The sequence below is a fragment of the Staurois parvus genome, unplaced genomic scaffold (genome assembly GCF_062004578.1).
Source record: "Staurois parvus isolate SC_StPar_1 unplaced genomic scaffold, SC_StPar_1.0 ptg000464l, whole genome shotgun sequence".
Classification (NCBI taxonomy): Eukaryota; Metazoa; Chordata; class Amphibia; order Anura; family Ranidae; genus Staurois; species Staurois parvus.
In genome coordinates this window covers 674,494-698,246 of record NW_028318260.1, presented here as the reverse complement: position 1 = coordinate 698,246, position 23,753 = coordinate 674,494, and the positions used below count along the sequence as shown (strand labels likewise).

Here is a 23,753-nt window from a genome sequence, read left to right as displayed (position 1 = left end):
TACTGAAATAATAATGTGTTTTCCTTATTAAATAATCGCAAAGTATAATACATATACAATATGCAAAAAACATGCAAACCCAATTTATGAGCCTTAAATTACAGATCATAGAAAGACGCAAAAAAAATTATATGAAAACTAAAGTATAGTGTCCAAAACAGAGTCCCATCAATAATGCAGAGTAGATGAATTTGCACCTCTTCAAACAAAGTTGTGTCAATGATTTCATCAACAAACACCTTTACCCAGAGTGATAATAGAATGCATGCATTTTGTTATCACTCTAGGTGAAGGTGTTTTTTTAATAAGCAAAAAAACACTATTATTTCTGTTGTTTCCATTAGAAGGGATATCTTCTTTTTTGTGTCTGATACTATATTATTTCTTTTGTTTTTTGCACAGGTTGCAGTTTTTTTAGTTCACATTGGCAAATAGAAATGTCAAGAGACAAAACTGGGTGTTTGTACACGTTTCTAGTTTTAGGTTTAGCCAAACCTTTTTCAGGGTTTTGGAATGCCTTTGCGCAAGAGTGTATATACCAGCTGAAAAATGCTAGTCCATTACCTTCTAACTTTGAAACATTCCCAAAAATATGCAGATGGATGCTCTGGGCTTGGCATCCTCTAGAACACAGGCTTGATGCAGAAAGAGTAAATTTTGCCAACTATTACAGAACCATCCACCAGTGAATGAGTAGCTTATAGTTGGATTTTTAGGTGTCATGTTTCCTTGATGATTTATTTGCCTGGCTAAGCTACTTTCTCTTCTCTGAAATGCCCATCATTATCTTCAATGACTTGAATATTCTGATCAATATTAACACGCAAGCTAACTATTAACTGCTCAACCTAAACTATTATTTCAAACTAACTCAATAGACACACACTCCTACTCACTATGGTAGCAACACCCGTGACCTTGACCATGTATTATCCTACCACTGCACTCCTTGAAACCTCTCCAACAACCCTTTTTGCTCTCTCTGATTACAACCTCCTCAGTTTCAAAACCTACTTCTCTCCAAAGTCCCTATGCCCCCAACCAGCAAGCAGTTACCCATAGAAACCTTCACCACTTTAACTCTTCCCTTCTATATTCTGCTACTGACTGCCTTTATGACAAAATCTCACCCCTATCTTTACCTCACCTGGCCACTTCTGTCTACAACAGTTCACTACCATCCTCCCTGGACACATTTGCTCCTCACTCTATGTGCAGAATCAGGCTTTTACCAATACAACCCTTCAAAAATATACCAGAAGCCTTGGTGCTTTTGAGTGACTGTGGCAAAAAAAAATAAATCCCTGCAAGATTTCACCCTAAAATATCTACCCTCCTAAAACATAACTCCTGCCTTCAAGCTGTAAGCAAACCTACGTTGTCATTCTCATTAACGCCCTCTGATCCAGTCCTTGTCAACTCTCTTCTACCCTTAACTCTCTACTCTGTCCCCCACTGCCTCTACACACCAACTTACTCATTGCACAGGAGATTGCCAATTATTTAAAAAGCAAAATTGATAAAATGTGTGATGGGATATCCACTGTCAAGCTATCTCCCCCATCTTACAAGGTCTACCACCACATTCAATACTTTCCTCTTTTAACCATGTTACCAAAAAGGAAGTCACTAAACTTCTTTCTGAGGCCTACCTAACCATCTGACTCATAGACCCAATTTCCTTCCTTCTACAGTCACTCTCTTTCAGCACATTCCCCACTCCTTTTGAATATGCACTCGTTATTTACATACTTACAAGTACAGTATGTGAATGACTGGTGCATATTTGAGAGGGGAGGGAAAGATGTCAGTAGAGAGGGTGAGATTGAAGATTTAGAGAGCAATTAGTAGAGCAGGAGAGTGACTGTAGTAGTTGTGAAGGAATGGGGTCATAAAAAAATACTCACTAAACCCCACCATCTTGAACAACTTAAGTTGTTAAGTTGTACTCTTCCTGCACCTGTTTGCCTCCAAACTTCTCAAATGCCTTGTTTACAACCCTCTGAGCTGCTACCTCACTGATATCCTCCTTGACCCCTCTGTCTCAGTCTGCCTTCAGCCAGCAACATTTCACAAAAACTGTCCTACTAAAACTAGCGAAAGACTTACTAACTGCTCAAACCAATGGCCACTTCTCCATATTCAAACTCTTAGACCTTTTTGCTGCCTTTGATACAGTTGACCACCCACTCTTCCTCAAAAAAAACTCCACTCCCTTAATCTCTGTAACTTTACTCTTTCCTGGTTCTCCTCCTACCTATCTTAGTGCACCTTCAGGGTCCCCTACAACTCTGTCTCCTCCCCTCCTCTTTCTATATCTGTAGACTCTGTCTTTGAGCCCCTTCTATATTCCCTCTACACCTCAGATCACCTGATCAGCCTTCTCCCACATCATTAATTTGCTGACTGACATATTAGAATGGATGTCAAACCACTTCCTTAAACGTAATTTGTCAAAAACATTAGCTTATTATGTTTCCTCCACCACAATTTCCCTCTCCAATTTTATCATTCAGATCACTAGCGCAACTATCAGTCAGTCCACTCATACCAGGGTGTTCGGTATAATCCTGGACTCTGTCCTCTCCTTCGTGCCCCACATCCAATTACTGTCTAAATCTTGGTGCCTTACCATTTTTGAAATTTTCCCTTTCTAAAGCAACAACACTAAAAGCTACTAATTCACTATCCGGTTATCTCCTATCTCAAAATTGCAACTCCCTTCTCATTGGCTTACCTTTACATAAGCTATTCCTTCTTCAGTATAACATGAATGCTGCTGCTACTGCTTGATCCATGTAACAAACAGAGCTGCAGCTGCTGTCCTTCTCTGCCAATCCCTCCACTGGCATTCACTCGCCCAACATATAAAATTAAACATATTAGCATGAAAAGCTATCTCCAGCTGTGCCCCAAACTACATCAACAACCTCATGTTGAAAAAACATCTTCTCCCAAGACTCAAAGCATCTCCTCCCAAGAACCAAGCCATCTCCTCTTAAGCCCTCCTGTTCCTTGCTTCCTCATCACCTCTTTCCATTCACACCCTCAGGAATTCTACAGAGCTTCTCCCATCCTCTGGAACTCCCTACACCAATCTGTCTTGCTCTCTCCTACTCTGTCCACCTTTAGATGACCCCTGAAAACTCATCTCTGTAGTGATGACTATCCCACAGCCACTTAAACACTGTGCTTCTTTCTTCTCCATCAGCTCATTTCTAACAGCCAGCCATTACCTTTTTTGCCACTTGTCCCTCTCTTTTAGATTGTAAGCTTCAAGAAGCAGGGCCTTCACAATCCTCTTGTATCAATCTGTTTTAAAACTGTACAGTCTCCCTTCTAAATCATTCTAAACATTTTAAATCACCACACAGACTGTTGGTGTTATATAAATCCTATATTTAATAATAAAAGAAACCATAGCAGCTCTGTGTATCTCAGGGGGGAACATTGGATTACAAATAAGAGTGGTGAGTGGGGCATATGGAGACATTACTTTACTGGAGTACTTGACACTCACAGATTTTTAGTGAGCAATGTATACTAATATTGGTAATCAAGCTGCATGAAATTGGGGGGAGTCCAGAGCAGTGTTCCCATCAAGGTGTGAAGTATTCCAAGAGTGTCTGATGAAACTCAAAGGAGAGGGTTCATTGTGTTGTCATAAAGTAAAAGTTGTTAAATTTGTGCTTTTGCATAGCAATTGGCTCTGTTTGATAGGCCTCCCCGATATTTTAGTTGAGATTGAAATTTCCTATTTATGTGGCCTGTAATGCTGCCCCAAATAAAAGCAAACAATTGTTTCTGAAGGATACAAAGTATATAATAGGGAAATTTAGGAGGACATAAAACAAGCATAGTGCTTTGGAGGAAAGTGATGTTTTAACTGCCGCTATGCAGCCAAGCCAAGACATTTGATATTATTTCCATGATCCTGTGAGTAGGCAGAATTGTCTCAGCAGGGCAGGGTAGTTAACTGGGTGGCCAACCAGTGGAAAGGGAAATTATCCTGGAGTTGTGTTTGCAGATGACACCAATCTATTAAGTAAACAAATGTCTTTACAGGATGTTCTGTACTTATACCATATTAAATTAAGTTTATTGTTGATAAAGTAAAGTTATGCACTTGGGGGCTAAAAACATGCATGCATCATACATACTAGGGGGAGTACAATTGGGGGTGTCAATAATCAAGAAAAATCTGGGTGTTCAGGTACATACATAAATGTAATAATGGCATGCGATGCCAAGCTGCCATTTCTAAAACAAGCTAAATACTATCTGGTATTAAAAGAGGTAAAGCCTCTAATCACAAAATCTTGCTGCTATACAAACCATTGGTAAGACCTCAAAGAGACTGCAGAGACAGGCAACCACATAGATAAGAACCATTTAAGACATCAGCTGTAAAGAAAGGATTTTCTGAACTTCTCCCTTAAGAAGAGGCATTTAATGGGATATAATCACATATATAGTAAATATACACTGCTCAAAAAAAATAAAGGAACACTTTTTAATTAGAGTATAGCATCAAGTCAATTAAACTCCTTGGATATTGATCTGGTCAGTTAAGTAGCAGAGGGGGTTGTTAATCAGTTTCAGCTGCTTTGGTGTTAATGAAATTAACAACAGGTGAACTAGATGGACAACAATGAGACAAACCCCCTAAAATAGGAATGGTTTTACAGGTGGAGTTCACTGACATTTTTTTCCCTACTCAACTTTTTGACTGTTTTCCACTAATTTTGAATTTGGCTAGGGTCAGTGTCACTACTGGTAGCATGAGATGATACCTGGACCCTACAGAGGTTGCACAGGCAGTCCAATTCCTCCAGGATGGCACATCAACAGGTGCCATTTCCAGAAGGTTTGCTGTGTCTCCCAGCACAGTCTCAAGAGCATGGAGGAGATTTCAGAAGACAGGCAGTTGCTCTTAGAGAGCTGGGCAGGGCCATAGAAGGTCCTTAACCCATCAGCAGGACCGGAATCTGCTCCTTTGTGCAAGGAAGAACAAGATGTGCACTGCCAGAGCCCTACAAAATGACCTCCAGCAGGCCACTGGTGTGAATGTTTCTGACCAAACAATCATAAACAGACTTCATGTTTCTTCTAGTGGGCCCTGTGCTCATTGCCTGGCATCAAAGAGCTCAATTGGCATTTGTCAATAAACACCAGAATTGGAAGAGAGAAGCCGTGGAGAATGTTATGCTGTCTCTAACATCGTTCAGCATGACCGCTTTGGTGGTGGTTCAGTGATGGTCTGGGGAGGCATATCCATGGAGGGACACACAGACCTCTATAGGTTAGAGAATGGCACCGACTGCCATTAGGTATAGGGATGAAATCTGTGGACTCATTGTCAGAACCTACGCTGGTGCAGTGGGTCCTGGGTTCCTCCTGGTGCACGACAATGCCCGGACTCATGTGGTGAGAGCATGCAGGCAGTTCCTTTAGGATGAAGGAATTGATACCATTGAATGGCCCCCAAACTCGCCTGACCTAAATCCAATAGAACACCTCTGGGATATCATGTTTCAGTCCATCAGATACCACCAGGTTGCACCTCAGATTGTCCAGGAGCTCAGTGAAGCCCTGGTCCAGATCTGGGAGGAAATATCACAGGGCACCATCTGTCGTCTCATTAGAAGCATGCCCCAGCATTGTCAGGCATGCATACAAGCACGTGGGGGCCAAACAAACTACTGAGTACCATTCTGAGTTGCTGCAATGAAATTTCAGAAAAATGGACTAGCCTGCTGCATAAGTTTTTCACTTTGATTTCTGGGGTGTCTTTGAATTCAGTCCTCTGTAGGTTGATCATTTTAATTTCTATCAAACGATGGGGCATCCTTACGTTCCTAACACATTGCCCAGTCCATATCAGTATAGATATCCAGCATATTTTTCCCAATTGAGATCTAATGTGTTTTCACAGTGTTCCTTTAATTGTTGTTGAGCAGCATATAAGTGATGCATATAGTGAATTTGGTGCAAAATTATTATCTTTAAGGTTTTTACAAAGGACAGGGGGGCATTCTTTGCATCTGGAGAAGAAAAAGAAGATTAACCTCCTAAATTGAAAAGGCTTCTTCACAGTTGGAGCTATGATAATGTAGAATGGGCTCCCTCAGGAACTAGTTTTAGCCAACTCAGTTGATTATTTTTTCACAAAAAAGAAAAAAAAAAGATGCTATTATATGTATAAGTGATAGTACCAGAAATCATTGATCCAGGGAATATCTGATTGCCCTGGAAGGATTTTTTTTCTCTGTTGGAGCAAATTGGATTATGCTTTAGGGCTTTTTTTTCTTCCTCTGGATCAACTGTGGGAATAGGGTTTTGTATACAGTATAGAGGTTTTCAATGTATTGATTTGTTCATTTTTTCTGTAGGTTGAACTAGATGGCCTTATACCTTTTTTCAATATGACTAACTACATGAGAGGACTTCTAAAGGTAGATACAGTCATGGCCAAAAATATTGCCACCCCTGCATTTCTGTCAGACAATACACCACCTCGTCCTGAAAATTGATGCAATTACAAATGTTTAGGCATTGTCATGTTTATTTCTTTTGTTTGTATTGGTATGACAAAAAAAGTCAAATCTTACACATTCCATGCAAAACTCCAAAAGAGGAAACGGAACCCTTCCAATCTGAGAGACCTGGAGCAGTTGGCGAAAGAAGAGCATAAACATTTGTAATTGCAACAATTTTCTGGGCAAAGTGATGCATTATCTGACAGAAATGCATGTTTGCCAATATTTTGGCCATGGCAATATATTTATATATATTAATATATTAATATATAAGGCATGTAAGTTGCTATTGATGATCTGAAACCCAGGAAATTGCTGAGTAGAGATATTAATGGGTTAGTTAGGATCACTATGATGTCACCTGCAAACAGACAGATTCTTGTCCCTGTACATTCATATTTAGTTTACTAGCCATCGCCGGTAGCTCCATTAGCAGACCATACAGATAGTACAAGGGATAGCAGGCATACTTTCCAATCTGAAAACAAGGTAAGTTTAAGCTCAGTTGGAAAATGATTGCCTTTGGACCCAGGTAGAGGGAATCCATCCATTTTCTAAAGTGAGGTCCAAATTCCCAATGGTCTATATCTATTAGATGATCTCTATTAGATACAGTATCTCCATTTAGGCAGTTGGCCTAGGATCTTGATATCTAAATTTAGCAAAGGTATCAGTTGAAAGTTAGACAAAGTGTTGTGTTCAGCATTGGGTTTGAGTAGCATGCAGATAGCTGCTGTCAGCAGGTTGCTGCTCACAGAGTCTTTAGTCAGGATAGAAATATACAAGAGTACTAGTTTTGGGGCCAATATACCTGCACATTTCTTATAATGCAATGCAATAATACCCATCTGGGCCAGCCTGGCCACTCACAATATTTATTTTTTGATATTTAGTCACTAATAAAACTTCTGTGAGAGACATAGGATTGTCCAGTATTTGAAAGTAATTGTCAAGGATACCGGGTAAGGGTAGTTCTGAAAGATTGCTTCTGTAGAGGAGTTGCCACAGATAGCTGGAGTTTGGTACCATTTTTTAAGATGTTTGTTAGAAACATATTAAGCACCTTACTAGTAACTTCAGATAAGCCTATTTTGTATGAGTTTCATGTGTGGTTCCTGTCTATGTAACCTGTTAACGAAGAGGGTACCAGGTTTGCTGCCATGAATGTAGAATTTGTGCATCTTATTGTTTTTACTCCTGAATAGTTAGGCATATATTGAGTTGGGTTTGTAAACCAGCCAGTCTCTTACTAAAGATCTAGATATAGTTGGATTGTACTGGGCAGTTATAGCAGCTAATTATTTCTCTAGTTGTCTGAATTTTCAAATGTGCTGCTTCCTGATTTAAGAGATGATTTGTATTACTTGGATTCTAAGAACTGCTTTATGAAGGTTCCAGAAGATTTTTGGTTTTGTAGCAGGGGTTGCTTTTAAAGTTAAATATTCCATCAGTGAGGTTTTGATTTGTGGACTACATCTGGATTACATAGGAGGGAGCCATGCAAGGATCACCCTGTGGTTCTGTAAAAATGGATGCCAAAATGACATTATAGAATTGTGATCTGAGCATGGGATGGCAAGTATCTAATATCATAGTTTGTCACATTAAATGGCAGTTATTATAGCATGTATGTGGTGACAAAAATGTTATCTATCCTAAAAAAAGCTCTCTCTAGGCATCTGCCAAAGCATATTGCTGTAGCAGTGTACTGAAGGTTCCAAAGTATGTACAGTATGTATGTTTGGAGTAGGTTCCATTGATAACTTTTTTTCTAAGGAGGGCATTAGGGTAATGCTAGAGTCACCACCAAATATGAGTTCTACTTGACTATGGACATGACCGTAGACAAGTTGAAAGAAGGGCAACTTTCATTAGAATCATAATATGCAACTATGGTGACTATTGTAGGTATTGGTATCTCCCTTCTGGATTTGGGATTGAGTGGTCTAATGTGAAAGGAACATTTTCCTGAAAACTCAAATCAAAAACTCCTCACTATTTAATAGATGTAATATATATTCTATATTGACAAAAGTATTGGGCCAGCCCTCCAAATCATTGGATACAGGTGTTCCAATCACCTCCATGGCCACAGGTGTATAAAATCAAGCACCTAGGCATGCAGGCTGCTTCTACAAACATTTGAGAAAGAATGTGTTGCTCTTAGGAGCGCAGTGAATTCAAGTGTGGTACCGTGATAGGTTGCCACCTGTGCAATAAGTCCATCTGTGAAATTTCCTTGCTATTAAATATTCCACAGTCAACTGTTAATGGTATTATTATTATACAGGATTTATATAGCGCCAACAGTTTGCACAGCACTTTACAATATAAAGAGAGACAATACAATTACAATACATTTCAGTACAGAAGGAATAGGAGGGTATTATAACAAAGTGAAAGCAACTGGGAAGAACAACAACTCAGCCACAAAGTGGTAGGCCACGTATAATGACAGAGCGAGGTCAGTGCATGCTGAAGTGCACAGTATGCAGAAGTCGCCAACAGTCTGCAGAGTTGACAGTCGTGTGGCTTTCAGACAACAGTGTGTAGAGAGCTTCATGGAATGGTTTCCATGGCTGAGCAGCTGCATTCAAGCCTTACATCACCAAGTGCAATGCAAAGCATTGGATGCAGTGGTGTAAAGCACACCGCCACTGGACTCTAGAACAGTGGAGATGTGTTCTCCGGAGTAACGAATCACGCTTCTCTGTCTCGCAATCCGATGGATATGTCTGGGTTTGGCAGTTGCCAGGAGTGCAGTACTTGCCTGACTGCATTGTGCCAAGTGTAAAGTTTGGTGGAGGGGGAATTATGGTGTGGGGTTTTTCTCAGGGGTTGGGCTTGGCTCCTTCGTTCCAATGAAGGGAACTCTTAAGGCATCAGCATACCAAGACATTTTGAACAATTTCATGCTCTCAACATTGTGGGAACTGCTTGGGGATGGCCCCTTCCTGTTCCAACATGACTGCGCACCAGTGCACAAAGCAAGGTCCATAAAGACATGGATGAGCAAGTTTGGGGTGGAGGAACTTGACTGGCCTGCACAGTCAACTTGATAGAACACCTTTGGGATGAATTAGAGCGGAGACTATGAGCCAGGCCTTCTCATCCGACATCAGTGCCTGACCTCACAAATGCCCTTCTGGAAGAATGGTCAAACATTCCCATAGACACACTCCTAAAACTTGTGGGAAGCCTTCCCAGAAGAGTTGAAGCTGCTATAGCTGCAAAGGGTGGGCCAACTCAATATTGAACCCTACAGGCTGGGTTGCCATTAAGTTCAAGTGTGCATATAAGCAGGTGTCCCAATACTTTTGTCAATATAGTGTGTGTGTATGTATATATATATATATATATATATATATATATATATATATATATATAAGCAGTATATTGTATCTAGGGCAGAAGGGACCGGAAAAGTGGTTTTCTTATAGGCAAATGATGCCCATCTGCAATTATTTGATATGCGGTAAAGCCCCTTAACCCATTTATTTAGGGAGTTCAAGTCTTGGACATTAGGCAATAAGATAATCAAAGCCATAGTGATATTTTAGGTTAACGGTAAGTGGTGCTGGGCCTCTGACCGAAAAGAAGAAATGCGCACATCATTTCCTTTCATGAAGGAGCTACTGACAGATAACGTGGTGGGTCATGGTCCTGGCAGTGTTTCCACAGCTCTGAAGGTATAATAGTATAAAGGGATTAGAATTCTGTATAACAGGTGTGGAGGGGTGGGTCTAGGAGGATATATACAGAGGGGAGAAAGAGGAGGGTAAAGAGGAGGGTAAAGAAAATAAGATGGGAGAAGAGAGAGGGGAGATAGTAGGAGGGGATGTAGAGGGAAAACAGGAGGTGAGAGGGGTACAGTATATAGAGGAGTGCTTAGGGGTCCATACTTCTTAAAGTTATTTCTTGGACATTCAATAAAGTGTGGTAACAGGTTGCATGCAGGTAGTGGGTGATCCAGGGGTAGTTTGACGCATTAAATGCAATTATTCTTTCATATAGCATGTATTGGTGCATATATGATTTAAACTCCTTTATAGAAATACTGGTTGTTTTTCAGGCTTTGGCAATTGTATGTTTGGCATCGTGGGTGAGCAGGCAGGTTTCGCGTTTAGTGCAAATGGATGGCTGTTTGTTTAAAAGAGCCCCCCTGGGGCTTATCTCAGGGTAAAACCTAACAAAGTGTAGATGATGCAATATATTGAACATCAGAACTATTTGTTTACAGGACAGGCCTCCCAAATTTGAGTGTAGAGCCATTTTTGGGACAGCCACTAAAACAGTATAGAGAGTAACCTGATAGTGAATTGGTTATTTGGGTTGGTACAAGGTACCAGGGCACAATTAATTTATATACTTTTTCAGAAGCATTAACTTTTAGCAATCATTTGGAGGTAAACAACCATATATCTGCCCAGTGCTCAGATGTCAAGGCTTGACCCAAGTCATTCTCCCACTTCTGGATGTAGGCTGGAGGAAAGTAAAGAAAGCAAAGATGATAGAAAAATAAAGCAATATAATTAGGACCAAGGAGTGTGGGCCAATGCTGTGAAAAATCTCAAAGGGCAGTACAAATGCAGACTCTATGTTTCTATTATTAAAGATACAGTGTAGAGGATAGAGAGTGTTTTATGTGATTTGCTCAGAGTTACAAACGATCTAATTCTCAGTGAAATTCTCAGTGAAAATGTCATAAATTCAAAAAATTTTACAAAAAATAACAGAGTACCACCACTGGAAAGAATCTGGGGAATCAAAGTTTGAATTGAAAGTAGAATTACCACTAAGAGTCAAAAAGGTAAATAGGGGAGGGATAGTGATTTACAAGAGGATTTATTATTGTCCTAAAATGTTCAGGAAGACTCCTGACGTATGATCTGGCTTTCATCTAAGTGATGGGGATAATCAATAAATACAGTCTTTTACAAACAACAATGCAACTTTTTATTGCCATAAATATATAAAACAAATCCATAAATTGAAAAAGTATGGCTTCTTTACAATTCTGACAATACAAAGAATAAATGGAGTCAATGAGTTAGGTATTCCAAATTATTATAGTCAGAGTTTGAGTTATCCTGCCATATGAAAAAAAAAACTACTTTGATTACCTGTTCTTATCTAAAATATTTTGATGGAGCATGCTAGGACCTTACAAAAAAAAGTTCAGAGAACTAAAAAAACAGTTTCATAAAGATTTCTAAAGATGACCCTTCATCAGTTCACAGTCAGTCAGGCAGTTTAAATGGAAGAAATTCAACACTTGCCTGTTTCCTTGGAATATTATGCCCTACATTGATCAGAGCCTGACACAAAGAAAAAAGCCTGCGAATATCACATCTCTAAAAAAGAATCTGCTGCCCATCTAAAGCTGACTAAAACTTGCACACTGCATATACACTTCAAAGCCCTAATCACAAAACGACATAAGGAGAATAAAGCTTGGTATACACTAGCAGAAAACTGTAGGAACATCCATTCAACATTTCCCAAAAGTTCCTTGCTTGCTAAAACAAGAGCACTAAATCAACAACAGATAGCATAAAGCCCAGGTGTAGCCTTAATTACAAACATTAAAATCTGCATAGGGGCCATAACATACATTTATCATGATGTGTCCCTTGTGCTGATTCTTCTTAGTTTAGGTGAAATTTTCATCTTTCCTATCCACACCCCAAGCTGACATGAAAAAGCAAAACCACACCTCTATCAAGATGGCCGCCCCCACACAGAGACACAGTACAAAAAAAGGTTGGTAAGACACTTCTGGAGAAAAATGTATCAGGAGGTAGAACACAGGCAAAGCTGGTGACTATTCCTTTGCCATCAGCCTGCTTTTTGCACACAGCTTACATCCCTTTTAAAGAATATTCTATTATATTCTATATTCTAAAGGAGAGCACTATCAACATGTAATGATAATTTATGTAAGTTCATACTTCAAAGACTTTTTAGGAGCTTTCAGGATACGTATAAGGGGTAGATCTGTTTTTAAGCCTAAAAGTATCCATGTGTTTACAGTTATAGGTTCCAGTATAGTGAAAGAAGCCATGTAAATTGCATAAACTGATTTTCATCAAATCACACATTAATGAGATGAACTGAAAATAAAATAAAATCATCATGTGGTTACATATGTTCAGTATCATACACATTCCAACCAAATGAACAAGCGTCTTTGTTAAATCATTTATCTATATATCTGCAATCCATACAAAACAGTATTATGCAAAATACAAGCAAGGATAGGGTGGACATGCATCCCACCAGCATTCCATCCATCTCCCAAGCATCATTCCCATTAGAATCCATGCAGTTCCTATACTTACTTGACCCGTGATGGAGAGACCATAGCCATGTCCCTTTTGATGAATTTTAGGTGGAGTGCAGCAGCTGGGACAGTTACAGAAACATGAGTCAGAATATCGCTTACATGGAAACCTAGTGAAGAGTGACGAGAAAAGGAAGCTAATACAAGAAGGAAAGGGTCAAACTCAGCATCTAATTTTTATCACATACATTGAACCTTTATAATGTAAATTGCTGGTGCCAAACTGCTTTTCCATCCATATAAGCCAAATGCAGTAAAACAGTTAAAGGAGCAATATACTAAATACAAAGTGCAGTATCAAAAGCAACTAATCAAATCTTGTACTGGCCAAAAACGTGTCCTGTATTGTTTAGACTTGAGTGAAAAAAAACTCTTGCCAGCTGCTCTATGTTACTGCACTTCACAGTTAGCGTTCTATACTGCACCCAATAATATTAAAGAAAATGTTTACTGAGTAAAACACAGAACCTGCCATTGCTGACTTCCAATTCCTCAAATGTTTATTGCCTGGCTGTTACAGTGACAGCCCTCTGGATTCAACATTCATTGAGTCACTAGGACAAACAGGTACAGTAGGTTAGGATTCCTGATTTTATTTTGGCTTTTCAGATATGTATAATCGTTGCAGTCAAGCAACTAACATTTTCAAACAAAGGTCAGCAATAGAAACCCTCATATACAGTATATTTTAGGAAAATATTATTTTATTTGGTTACAGCTACTGAATCAGATAAATTAAAGCTACACAGCCTATTTTTCAGGAAGTCAAATAGATTTGACTAAGGACCCAATAACATTTATGCAGATTTAATTCATGGTGAAATGTGTTGCACTGCGCTATATTTAATTTTGAATTGCAACTGTTATGGTACCAGGCAACATACCAGCACTGCAGCACACAAAAAAGAACATGCCGAACATTGCAGCACAGTCTGTTATAAAAAAAATGGGTCAAGTCTGATTTTCAGGATACTGCCATGTGTTGTCAGTCTATTCATAAAGACTGGCCTGCCCTAAACAATGCACATTTATGCAGAAAGAAATATGTGGTAATGAGTGTGGAAAGCTGAATGGGCCCTTAACATAGACGTGAAGCAACACTTTTTTATTTTGGATAGAATAAAAGAGGCTTATAACCTCTGTCAGGTTTTTTTGCCAGCTCTGTCCCATTCGGGAAATTTCCCTTCTCTCTTTGTCCCATAGCCAAAACAGGTAATGAGAGGAAATATCTCTAAAGTGAGGAAAATCCCTGATAGCCACCAGTGTCAACACAACTAGTGTTCCAATTGGAAGATTTACCCTCTATTCCTATTCTGGTGGCCACACAAAATTTGGGATTTTCTTTCGCTTTCAGTGATAAATATCACCACGACAAAATGTGAATCTTCCTTCCAGGGATACAGGAATCAATAAAATCCTGACAGGTGTACTAATTCCTCTCCTTTCTATCTAAGCCTAAAAAAAAGTTTTGCCTTAAGCTGTACACATACTGTATAGCGAACACAGATACTGTATAGCACATTTTGAAATCTGTATCTGAAAATTGTAATATAAACAGAACAAAAAGAGATCAAAATGAAACCCAAAAAGAAAAAGAAGGACATGCACATGATATTTCCATTTTAGGCGGTTTCTTAAAGAACAACTGTCAGTTAAATTAGGTGCATTATAATGCCAACTTTGTTAAAAGTCCTGTCTCAATCCATTGATTACAATCTTTTTTGTAGTACAAGACTATAGCATATCATTTTATGCTAACCAGTTCTTAAACTCCCTGTACGCTTTTCTAAGCCTTTAACAATTGCCCCGGTATTTCTAATATACCTTGAATTGCATAAAATTCATTTAATCAGGTCAAAGTTACAGAATGAATAAGATTTTATGAGTGAGACTGCTGAATTACAGTTCACAAGATGACAGAACTAGCACAGCTCTGACATGTTTCAGTATTAATAGTAAAGGTAAAAAAATACATAGTAAAAATGCTTAAATTAGAATAACATCCAACTCCAATAAAAAAGAAAGAAAAAATATGTTTAGGGTATAAAAGTCAACGTCCAGTCAGCAAAGGGTCTAAGGGAGATATGTATTTTGAATGCGTTTTAATATTAACATATCTATTTTCTTATTATTCCTTTCCACTTTAGAAGGCAGCAAAATCAGTTTGGGCTTTAGGAACTAAACATTAGCCACAAGGGTTGAGAACGAGCTGTGCCTTCATTCTTCTAGGGAAATATGACAGTCTGTCAATGACACATGACAATTATTCACTTCTTGGAGCTTCTGAATTAAGAGACATTAATATCACAACCACAGATAAGAGAGCTGAATGCCAATGCTTATTAAGTGTCCTTTTATCTTTGCAAATGCTTAAAGAATAACTCAATTCAAAAGTTTTGAAAAGAGGGGCTGGATAAATAACATTTTAAAATTAAACTCATGGGCATTTTATTATGAAAGTCAGCTACTAATTTCCTGTCCTAAAGTCCTGTAGAAAGTACATTTGCACTGGGTTTCTCTGAGTGTGGAGACATTGAGAAACTGTGCACAAATAATAATCAAAAATTCCAACATTTCCACGGTAAGAACAATGCTGAAATGCAACCCTGAGTTCTTGAGTCCTGGGAATTAGCACTAGGAATGGATGGAACATAAGGAATTCGTTACCCAGACATTTCCTATTCCTGATATACAGTATGTATGTTGTACCACGTACTTGTTGTCTTTGTATTGCTTCCTGTGTGTGAAAAACCTGGTGTTCCTGCCAGTCCCCCTGCTTTCCTATATCAAACTAACCACATTAGGCATGGGAGCACATCTGTTTTGCCTTTCATTTCTATTTTAACCGAAATGGGTTGTTTTACAAGGTAAGGGTTCACATATACGTTAATTTACATTGGAACATATGTTAAAGGGGTTTCACAAGGGCACCAAGAATAATTAAAGAGTATTAAAAGGCAAATGATGTTTAGGTAGGGAAGAAATAGGGAAGAGTTAGCCCTTCTGCCAAGTTCTTATCGACATCTGTGTCCACGCTGAAGGTGATTGACCTTCTATTTGTCCTGATGACCACTGTTGCTGAGTCAAAAAATTAAGGGAAATTTTAAATTTTAGACTTGCATGAGAGCAAGAAGTGAAGATACATATAAATTGACAAGAGTATTAAACCTCCCCCACTCCATCCAAAACTAAAGTAAAAAGTTTTGGCTATACATACACTTTAACCATTTGACCTGTGGAAGATTCACCCCCCTTCCTGATCAGGCCATTTTTTTGCTATACAGCACTGCATAAATTAAATTTATGTAATTTTTATTTCCCACATATAGAGCTTTCTTTTGGTCGTATTTGATCACCTTTGGGTTTGCACAATAAACAATAAAATATTGACAATTTTGGAAAAAAAAACAATATTTTTTACTTTCTGCTATAAAACATATCCAATAAAAAATTTATCAAATCAAATTTCTTCATTAATTTAGGGCAATATGTATTCTGCTTGATATTTTTGGTAAAAAAAATACCAATACGCATATATTGATAGGTTTGCGCAAAAGTTATAGCATCTACAATCTATGGTATATACTGTATACTGGAATTTGTATCTTTTTTTTTATACTAGTAATGATGGTGATCAGCGACTTATAGCGGGACTGCGATATTGTGGCAGACAATCCGACTGACACTAACTGACACGTTGTGGGAACCAGTGACATTAAAACAGTGATCAGTGCTAAAAATATACACTGTCACTGTACTACTGATACTGACTGGGAAGGGATTAAACATCTAGAGCGATCAAGGGGTTAACTGTGTACCTAACCAGTGTTTATATGTGTACTATATGGTGTTTTTATTAAGGGATGTGCTGGATTTTATTCCCTGCTTTTCAGGGAAACAAAATCTAGCACATTGCCACTGACAGGAAACTGCTCTGCTTTGTTTACATAGGCAGAGCTGTGTTCTGTCTTTCTTCTCACTGATCAGCGGGTGACTAATCACAGCAGAAGCGGCATGCCGGGGGAGCGCGCACCCTGACAGGAAGTGCAGAATCATGTATATACGTGATTCTGCACACAACTGTGTACCTAACCAGTGTTTATATGTGTACTATATGGTGTTTTTATTAAGGGATGTGCTGGATTTTATTCCCTGCTTTTCAGTGAAACAAAATCTAGCACATCGCCACTGACAGGAAACTGCTCTGCTTTGTTTACATAGGCAGAGCTGTGTTCTGTCTTTCTTCTCGCTGATCAGCGGGCAACTAATCACAGAAGAAGCGGCACGCCGGGGGAGCGCGCACCCTGACAGGAAGTGCAGAATCATGTATATACGTGATTCTGCACACAACGGCCATCCTGTAGTAGTAAAGCTGATATAATGTGGTCAAGTTAATAAGGATACTTCTGGGAACTTCATGATGCCTGAACTTCAGAAACAGTGTTACATTAGAAATGTTATAGACCAAGTCAGGGCAACAAAAATGTCCAAGTTCAAAGTTTCTAATGATAACATTTATTCAAATTGATTTCTGGTATGAATCAATTTTATCATTAAAAACCTTGGACTCTTGGATGTTTCTTTGATGCTCTCATTGGATTGCATGTATGTAGATTCTCAACTCTGGGTCACTTCCCTGTTGTTGAGATGACTCTCTGTTTTGTGGAGTGCAACCAAACCAGAGCCAGTTTGTCCATGACAGATGCAGTGACCTTTAGAAAGTCTGAATCCAGCTTGTGTTTTATCTTTCTTTAGTGTCTTTTCTATTGTTGTGAAAATCAGTGATCGTTAAAATATATAAGGCAATACTACAATAATATATGTTTAAATAAAACAGCTGCAACTCGATTTGAAAGGCATGTATATGCTGTTTTATTTATAAGTGTTTTCAAAAGATGTTACTGATTCATACATGAGAACATAAGCACAGTCTGAAAGCCAACTACAGACCTTCAGAGCTTTTTTTGTTGTCACCATCCCATCTGAATATTGTCATATTAGAAAGTTTTAGTGGAGATTTGTACCTGCAATACAAGACTCTTCAAGTACATGACAGGATGAGCTACAAGACATATTTACAGATTGATTACCAAAACAGCCTATGCAATGAAGTCTAGTTTATATTCGTATATCAAAATAAACTCTAAAATTTTACTTCAATTTGAAATAACATGATCATAAAGAAAATATATTTTTGTGAAAAAATTGTATTCCAAGTGTACGGTTTTTTGACCATGATATATAAAAATTACTTGGGTCGTACCAGCAGCCTTGAACACACTCAGTATGATTTGTTAAAGCAGTGCTCACTTGGCAAAGTGAATGATAGAAAATTAAGTGAACCTGTGTGCACTTTGAATGTCTAGGTATATGTGAGAGAAATAAAGGGGTAAACAATTCTTGCTAGGATATAATTGGTTGAATGAAGTGAACACAGCTTACATTTTTCACTAAACTCAGTAAACATTTATTTTTTTTAATATTACAGTCATTATTTCTTCAGTAGTATACCCCCATTTTGTTGAAATGCATTGTACTGCACAACATTTATCAGGAGCATATTCATAAAGATTTCTTTTCAATTTCGTTATTTTTACACCTACTTATAGAGGTCTTATGCATTCAAACCTTCGCATTAGCAACAATGCATGCTAAAATCCATGCATTAACTTGTCTAACTGCAATGAGATTCAAGGTTATTATAGACAGATATAATGGGACTTTTTGGGTGTCTAACAATAGTATGCCTGAAAAAATATGGTTTGCATGGCTAAAAGTGCCTCAAGAGACCCTACTGGAAGACATCCAAGATAGGTTACTATGGTAATATATTCATATACTGTATCTATTTCCTATGTTATTTTTGAATAAGAAATATTTATGGCAAAACTTATTTATAAGTATAACTCCTAGAGCAGGCTTAGATTGGTGGTTTCGCTATGGTTATGTTTGTCATTTTTTTTCTTTTTTTTTGTTGATGTTGTTTGTGATGTGTCTTGTGTATCTTTGCAAAAGGAAAGAAGCATTTCAATAAAAATTAATAAATACATAAAAAAAAAACTACATGATGAAATACAAAAAACAAAATAGTAAAAAAAAAATAGTATGCCAACATTTCAAAAAATATAAATTATAAAGTCACTTGTTTATTAATACATGTTAAACTAGAACAGGTGAATAATAATTGTTGGAGTACTATTTATTAGACGCCCAAAAGGTCCTCTTATATCTGTATATGTCTATCTTACCTATATTAGGATGTGGTGTTGACATGTAGAGACTCGCTACAACCAGTTATAATCAGATTACCACGATACACTGTGTAGTGGTTTGCAATGCTGAATACAGTATAATCAAAAGCACCGCCCATTAATTGCACCACAGTGCATATATATGAATGTGCTAGACATTGTGGAGTGCTATGGTGACCAAAAATAAGTGGAAGTTTTTTTCATGCATTAAGGCTTGCTGAAGGTCCATTTAACAGGCTGTCCTACAGCAATGAACAATTAAAAAAACAGTTAAATTGTGCATTAACATGTATGCAAAGGTGTGAATAAATCTCTAATGCAGGGGTGTCCAACCTTTTGACTTTCCTGGGCCACATTGGAAGAAGAGGACTTGTCTTGGGCCACACATAAAATACACTAACAATAAGGATAGCTGATGAGCAGTTAACAATAACAGACATAAATAATGTACACAACAAAAAAAAACATGCATACACAGAAGGAGCGCCAAACCAAAAGATGAGAGTCCAAATTAATTTATTGATATTGTGCTAAAAGACAGCTAACACAATTCAGGGGTCAAAGGAGCTCCCCTTTCATCAGGATTAGAAAATCCCTGGCTAGCAGTATCTGCCTGATCAGTTATTTTGACTGCTCATGCAGATACTGCTGGTCAGGGATTCTTCTAATCCAGCAATCAGCTTCCTTGCACAGATTCAAACAGGAAAGCCTTATTTTGAGTCCATTCAAGGTTCTCATTTGTAACAAAAACCCTGATAAAGGCTCCCGAAACATGTTAGCTCTCTTTTAGCACAATATGAATAAATTAATCTGAACTCTTATCCTTTAGTGTGGAGCTCCTTCCATATGCAGTTTTTTTTCTGGTAATCTGCTGGAGTCCCCACTGGAGGGTAGCCTTGTCTGTTGCGAGCAGCCTAACCTGAGCCAGTGGGCTCTTCAAATGTTTTTGCTCTCTCACTACTTTGTATAAGCTCATGTCTAAGTCCCAGTGTCTCTTGTATGCTGCCTTTTATTTCATTAGAGCATAGACAATCTGAGTAATAAGATTTAATTTATTTGTAATAATTTTTATTATAAATGTAAAAGAGGGCAACGTAAAACTAGTTTTTGATAAATGAACTCATTAATATCTGGCTCGATGGATGTAGTAGCAATTCTCAATGAATTCTTAAGGTGCTCATCAGATATTTTGGTTCTAATTTTGCCCTTCATGTGCTTCATTCTTGAAAATAGTTGCTGACAAATATAGGTGCTACTGAAAACTGATGATATGAACAAGGCATGGTTGTGAAGAGTGGGGTATTTTCCTCTGGGAAGATAAAACTTCCAGTAAATTGGCAGTCCAGTTAATCACTTGCCATGCAGAAGATCTACCCCCCTTCCTGACCAGGCCATTTTTTGCGATACGGCGCTGCTTTATTTTAACTGGCAATTGCGTGCTGAACCCAAATGAAATTTATGTCCTTTTTTTCCCCACAAATGGAGCTTTCTTTTGGTGGTATTTGATTGCCTGTGCATTTTTTATTTTTTGCGCTATAAACAAAAAAAGACAATCTTGAAAAAAAACAATATTTTAGAATTTTTGCAATAAAACTTATCCAGTCAAAAAATTAAAAAAACAAATTTCGTCATAAATTTAGGCCAAAATGTCTTTGCTAAAAAAAATACCAATACGTGTAAGTTATAGCGTCTACAAATGGCGGTATATATACTGGATTTTTTTTTTTTAATACTAGTAATGGCAGCGGTCAGCGACTTATAGCGGGACTACGGCAGGCGTTCTGACACTGGGGGGAACTAACATGTTGTCAGTGACATCCCCAGTGATACCAATACAGTGATCAATGCCAATAAAAAGCATTGACACTGTACTAATGACACTGGGCAGAAAGGGGTTAACATCTGGGGTGATCAAAGGGTTAACTGCATGCTGTATGTGTTTTACACTGTGCTGTGCTTTACTGTGTAAGCACGCTGCTTTGTATTGCTCTGCTATGCAAAGCAATGCAAAGCAGCATGCTGGAGCTGACAGGGGAGAGATCTGTATTGTTTACATACAGACCTATCCCCTGTCAGTGATACTCGGAGATCGCCGGGTGCCTGTGGGGAATCACCGGACGGGACCCGGTGATTGATATATATACGTGATTTTGTGCAGCCCTGCCGTCCTGTAGCAGTAGTTCTGCTATAGGGTGGTCAGGAAGCAGTTAAGAGGCACTGTTAAAAAAATTTTCTGCCACAAGTGTTCGCTAAGTGTAAACACACTTTTACAAAAAAATCTAAAAAAAACCCCAACATTTTAAATTAAGTTTACGATTTTGTGTTGGGTCGCATTCATAGCCATCTTGGGCCACAGGTTGGACACCCCTGCTCTAATGTCATTAGAAGAAAAATAGCTAATAATGTCCTACTGTTACAAACCCCAGAACACCAGGCACACAGGTAGGCATCCCCATAGTCACAGTTGATGATCTGTAAGTATATATTTCCCCACCATACTGTTACCAGCTCATATGTACTTGACAGGTGATTAAAGCCCAGTTCCTGCAATTACAAAAAATAACTTTGCAGTGCAATCCACTGTTCACACTACACAGGTTAAATGCTTGTTAACTCTAGGGGATGAGGAAAAATGTGTATTACTTAACTTATCCTTGCTCCAGCAGGCTTCCTCTATTTATACAACAGGTTCCCTGAAGCTTCTTTTATAGGACACATGGTGATGTCATCAATCAATGCAAGGTGAATAGCAGGAGTGAGCAATAAGTATTATTCAAGTATTTAACCCTTTCAAACTTTGTGTTTTCTTTACTGGGGCGGGGGGGTTACTCCACTGCAAGGGTAATTTTTTCTGTTGTCTTTGGAGCTGGGCCTTAAACTTAATGCTTGCCAACACAATTGGGGTCCCAAAAAAGGTGATGTACTTATGGGTGAATGTGTGCAATTTACCACTGTCTCCAATAAATTGGTAAATTAGTAATTTGTACTAATTACCTGTTTACCCAATGCAAGATAAATAGAAGACAAAAACACTGACTATTTAAAAATATTTATTGCTAATAAAATCTGTGTTAACCTTACCAGTGTCTAGTCCGCACTTGACTTAAAAACACAGTCTAAGGTTTCAGGGTCAAGTTATTTCATTACGTCAATGTATTTACTGTGAATAAAATGTTTCTTGTACAGTTAAAATAAGATTTTAAAAAACTCTATATTAAAAATACATATAATTACTTTAAAGACCATTTTTTTAATTATTGTAGGTAACAAAATCACCTTTCATTTTAATCTGAAGTCTGCCTCAGAATATTAAAACTGACAAAAATACCTTATTTTTTTTTTCTCCTAGCTTACTTGGCAACAGGAATCTGCACACAAAATGCAGTAAACCCCTTTTTAATATGACATATTGATTTTCCCAGATATCAAAACAAAGCTTGAAGAAATAAACAAGCACCCCCTGAAAATGAGATATTTCCTAAAGCTGGCCATACACTAGTAGAATTTAGTTCCAAATGTTTCATTTTAAGAACATTTGTTCAATTTTCAAGTCCTTAGTGGGGTCAAATTATTGTTCATTTTGAACAGCAGTGACAAGAAAATTTGTATGTTCTTTTTGTTTGGGAAAGTCCATTCATTACAAAATCAAATGTTAAAAGAGAACAAAATTTTGAAAAACTTTCAAATTACATTTACAGTATTAAGTCATCAAATGTACTGGGAATTTTTGTGTGAATGCTCGCATGAACTTTCAAAACTCTACTAGTGTGTGGCCAGCTTAACACTCTTGGACATATACAGAGATTGCAAGACCCCTTTTCTTACTGCTGCACTAAGCCTGTTCTAGAAATAATAGTTGAAACCCTGCTACCCAGCAGTCAGTTTGACAAGGGAGAGGTAAAAGCTACATCAATCAACAAAATAAGTAGGCAATCTGGAGGGGATAATTTTTCCTAACAAAACTGAAGATTAATATTAGGAATGGCACTGTAGTAACTGCAGCAAAGAAATATCTCAGAAACCCATGTTTCAGTTAACATACCATACACTATATTGCCAAAAGTATTGGGACAGCCCTCCAAATCATTGGATTCAGGTGTTCCAATCACCTCCATGGCCACAGGTGTATAAAATTAAGCACCTAGGCATACAGACTGCTTCTACAAACATTTGTGAAAGAATGGGTCGCTCTCAGAAACTCAGTGAATTCAAGCGTGATATCGTGATAGGTTGCCACCTGTGCAAAAAGTTCATCTGTGAAATTTCCTTGCTACAAAATATTCCACGGTCAACTGTTAGTGGTATTATAATAAAGTGGAAGCAACTGGGAGCAACAGCCATGAAGTGGTAGGCCACGTAAAATGACAGAGCGGGTTCAGTGCATGCTGAAGCGCATAGTGCTCAAAGTCACCAACTGTCTGCAGAGTCAATAGCTAAAGACTTCTAGACTTTTTGTGGCCTTCAGATTAGCACAACAACAGTGCATAGAGAGCTTCACAGAATGGGTTTTCATGGCCGAGCAGCTGTATCCAAGCCTTACATCACCAAGTGCAATGCAAAGTGTCGGATGCAGTGGTGTAAAGCACGCCACCACTGGACTCTAGAGCAGTGGAAACTGTT

At 38.1% G+C, this 23,753-nt stretch overlaps 1 protein-coding gene across 5 annotated transcripts in view; it reads right to left on the bottom strand.

Moving 5' to 3' along the window:
- The window catches only part of DLGAP3 (DLG associated protein 3), a 518,806-nt gene that overhangs the window by 120,447 nt on the left and 374,606 nt on the right, over positions 1 to 23,753 (bottom strand). For 3 of the 5 annotated variants that reach the window (XM_089688981.1, XM_089688980.1, XM_089688983.1), the window contains exon 5: positions 12,881 to 12,992. The exons of 1 other annotated variant lie outside the window; for it this stretch is intronic. In XM_089688981.1, coding sequence (XP_089545107.1) covers positions 12,881 to 12,992 — 112 coding nt within the window. The remainder of the gene's footprint in view (positions 1 to 12,880; positions 12,993 to 23,753) is intronic. One more of the 5 variants, XM_089688982.1, reaches the window with a different exon arrangement.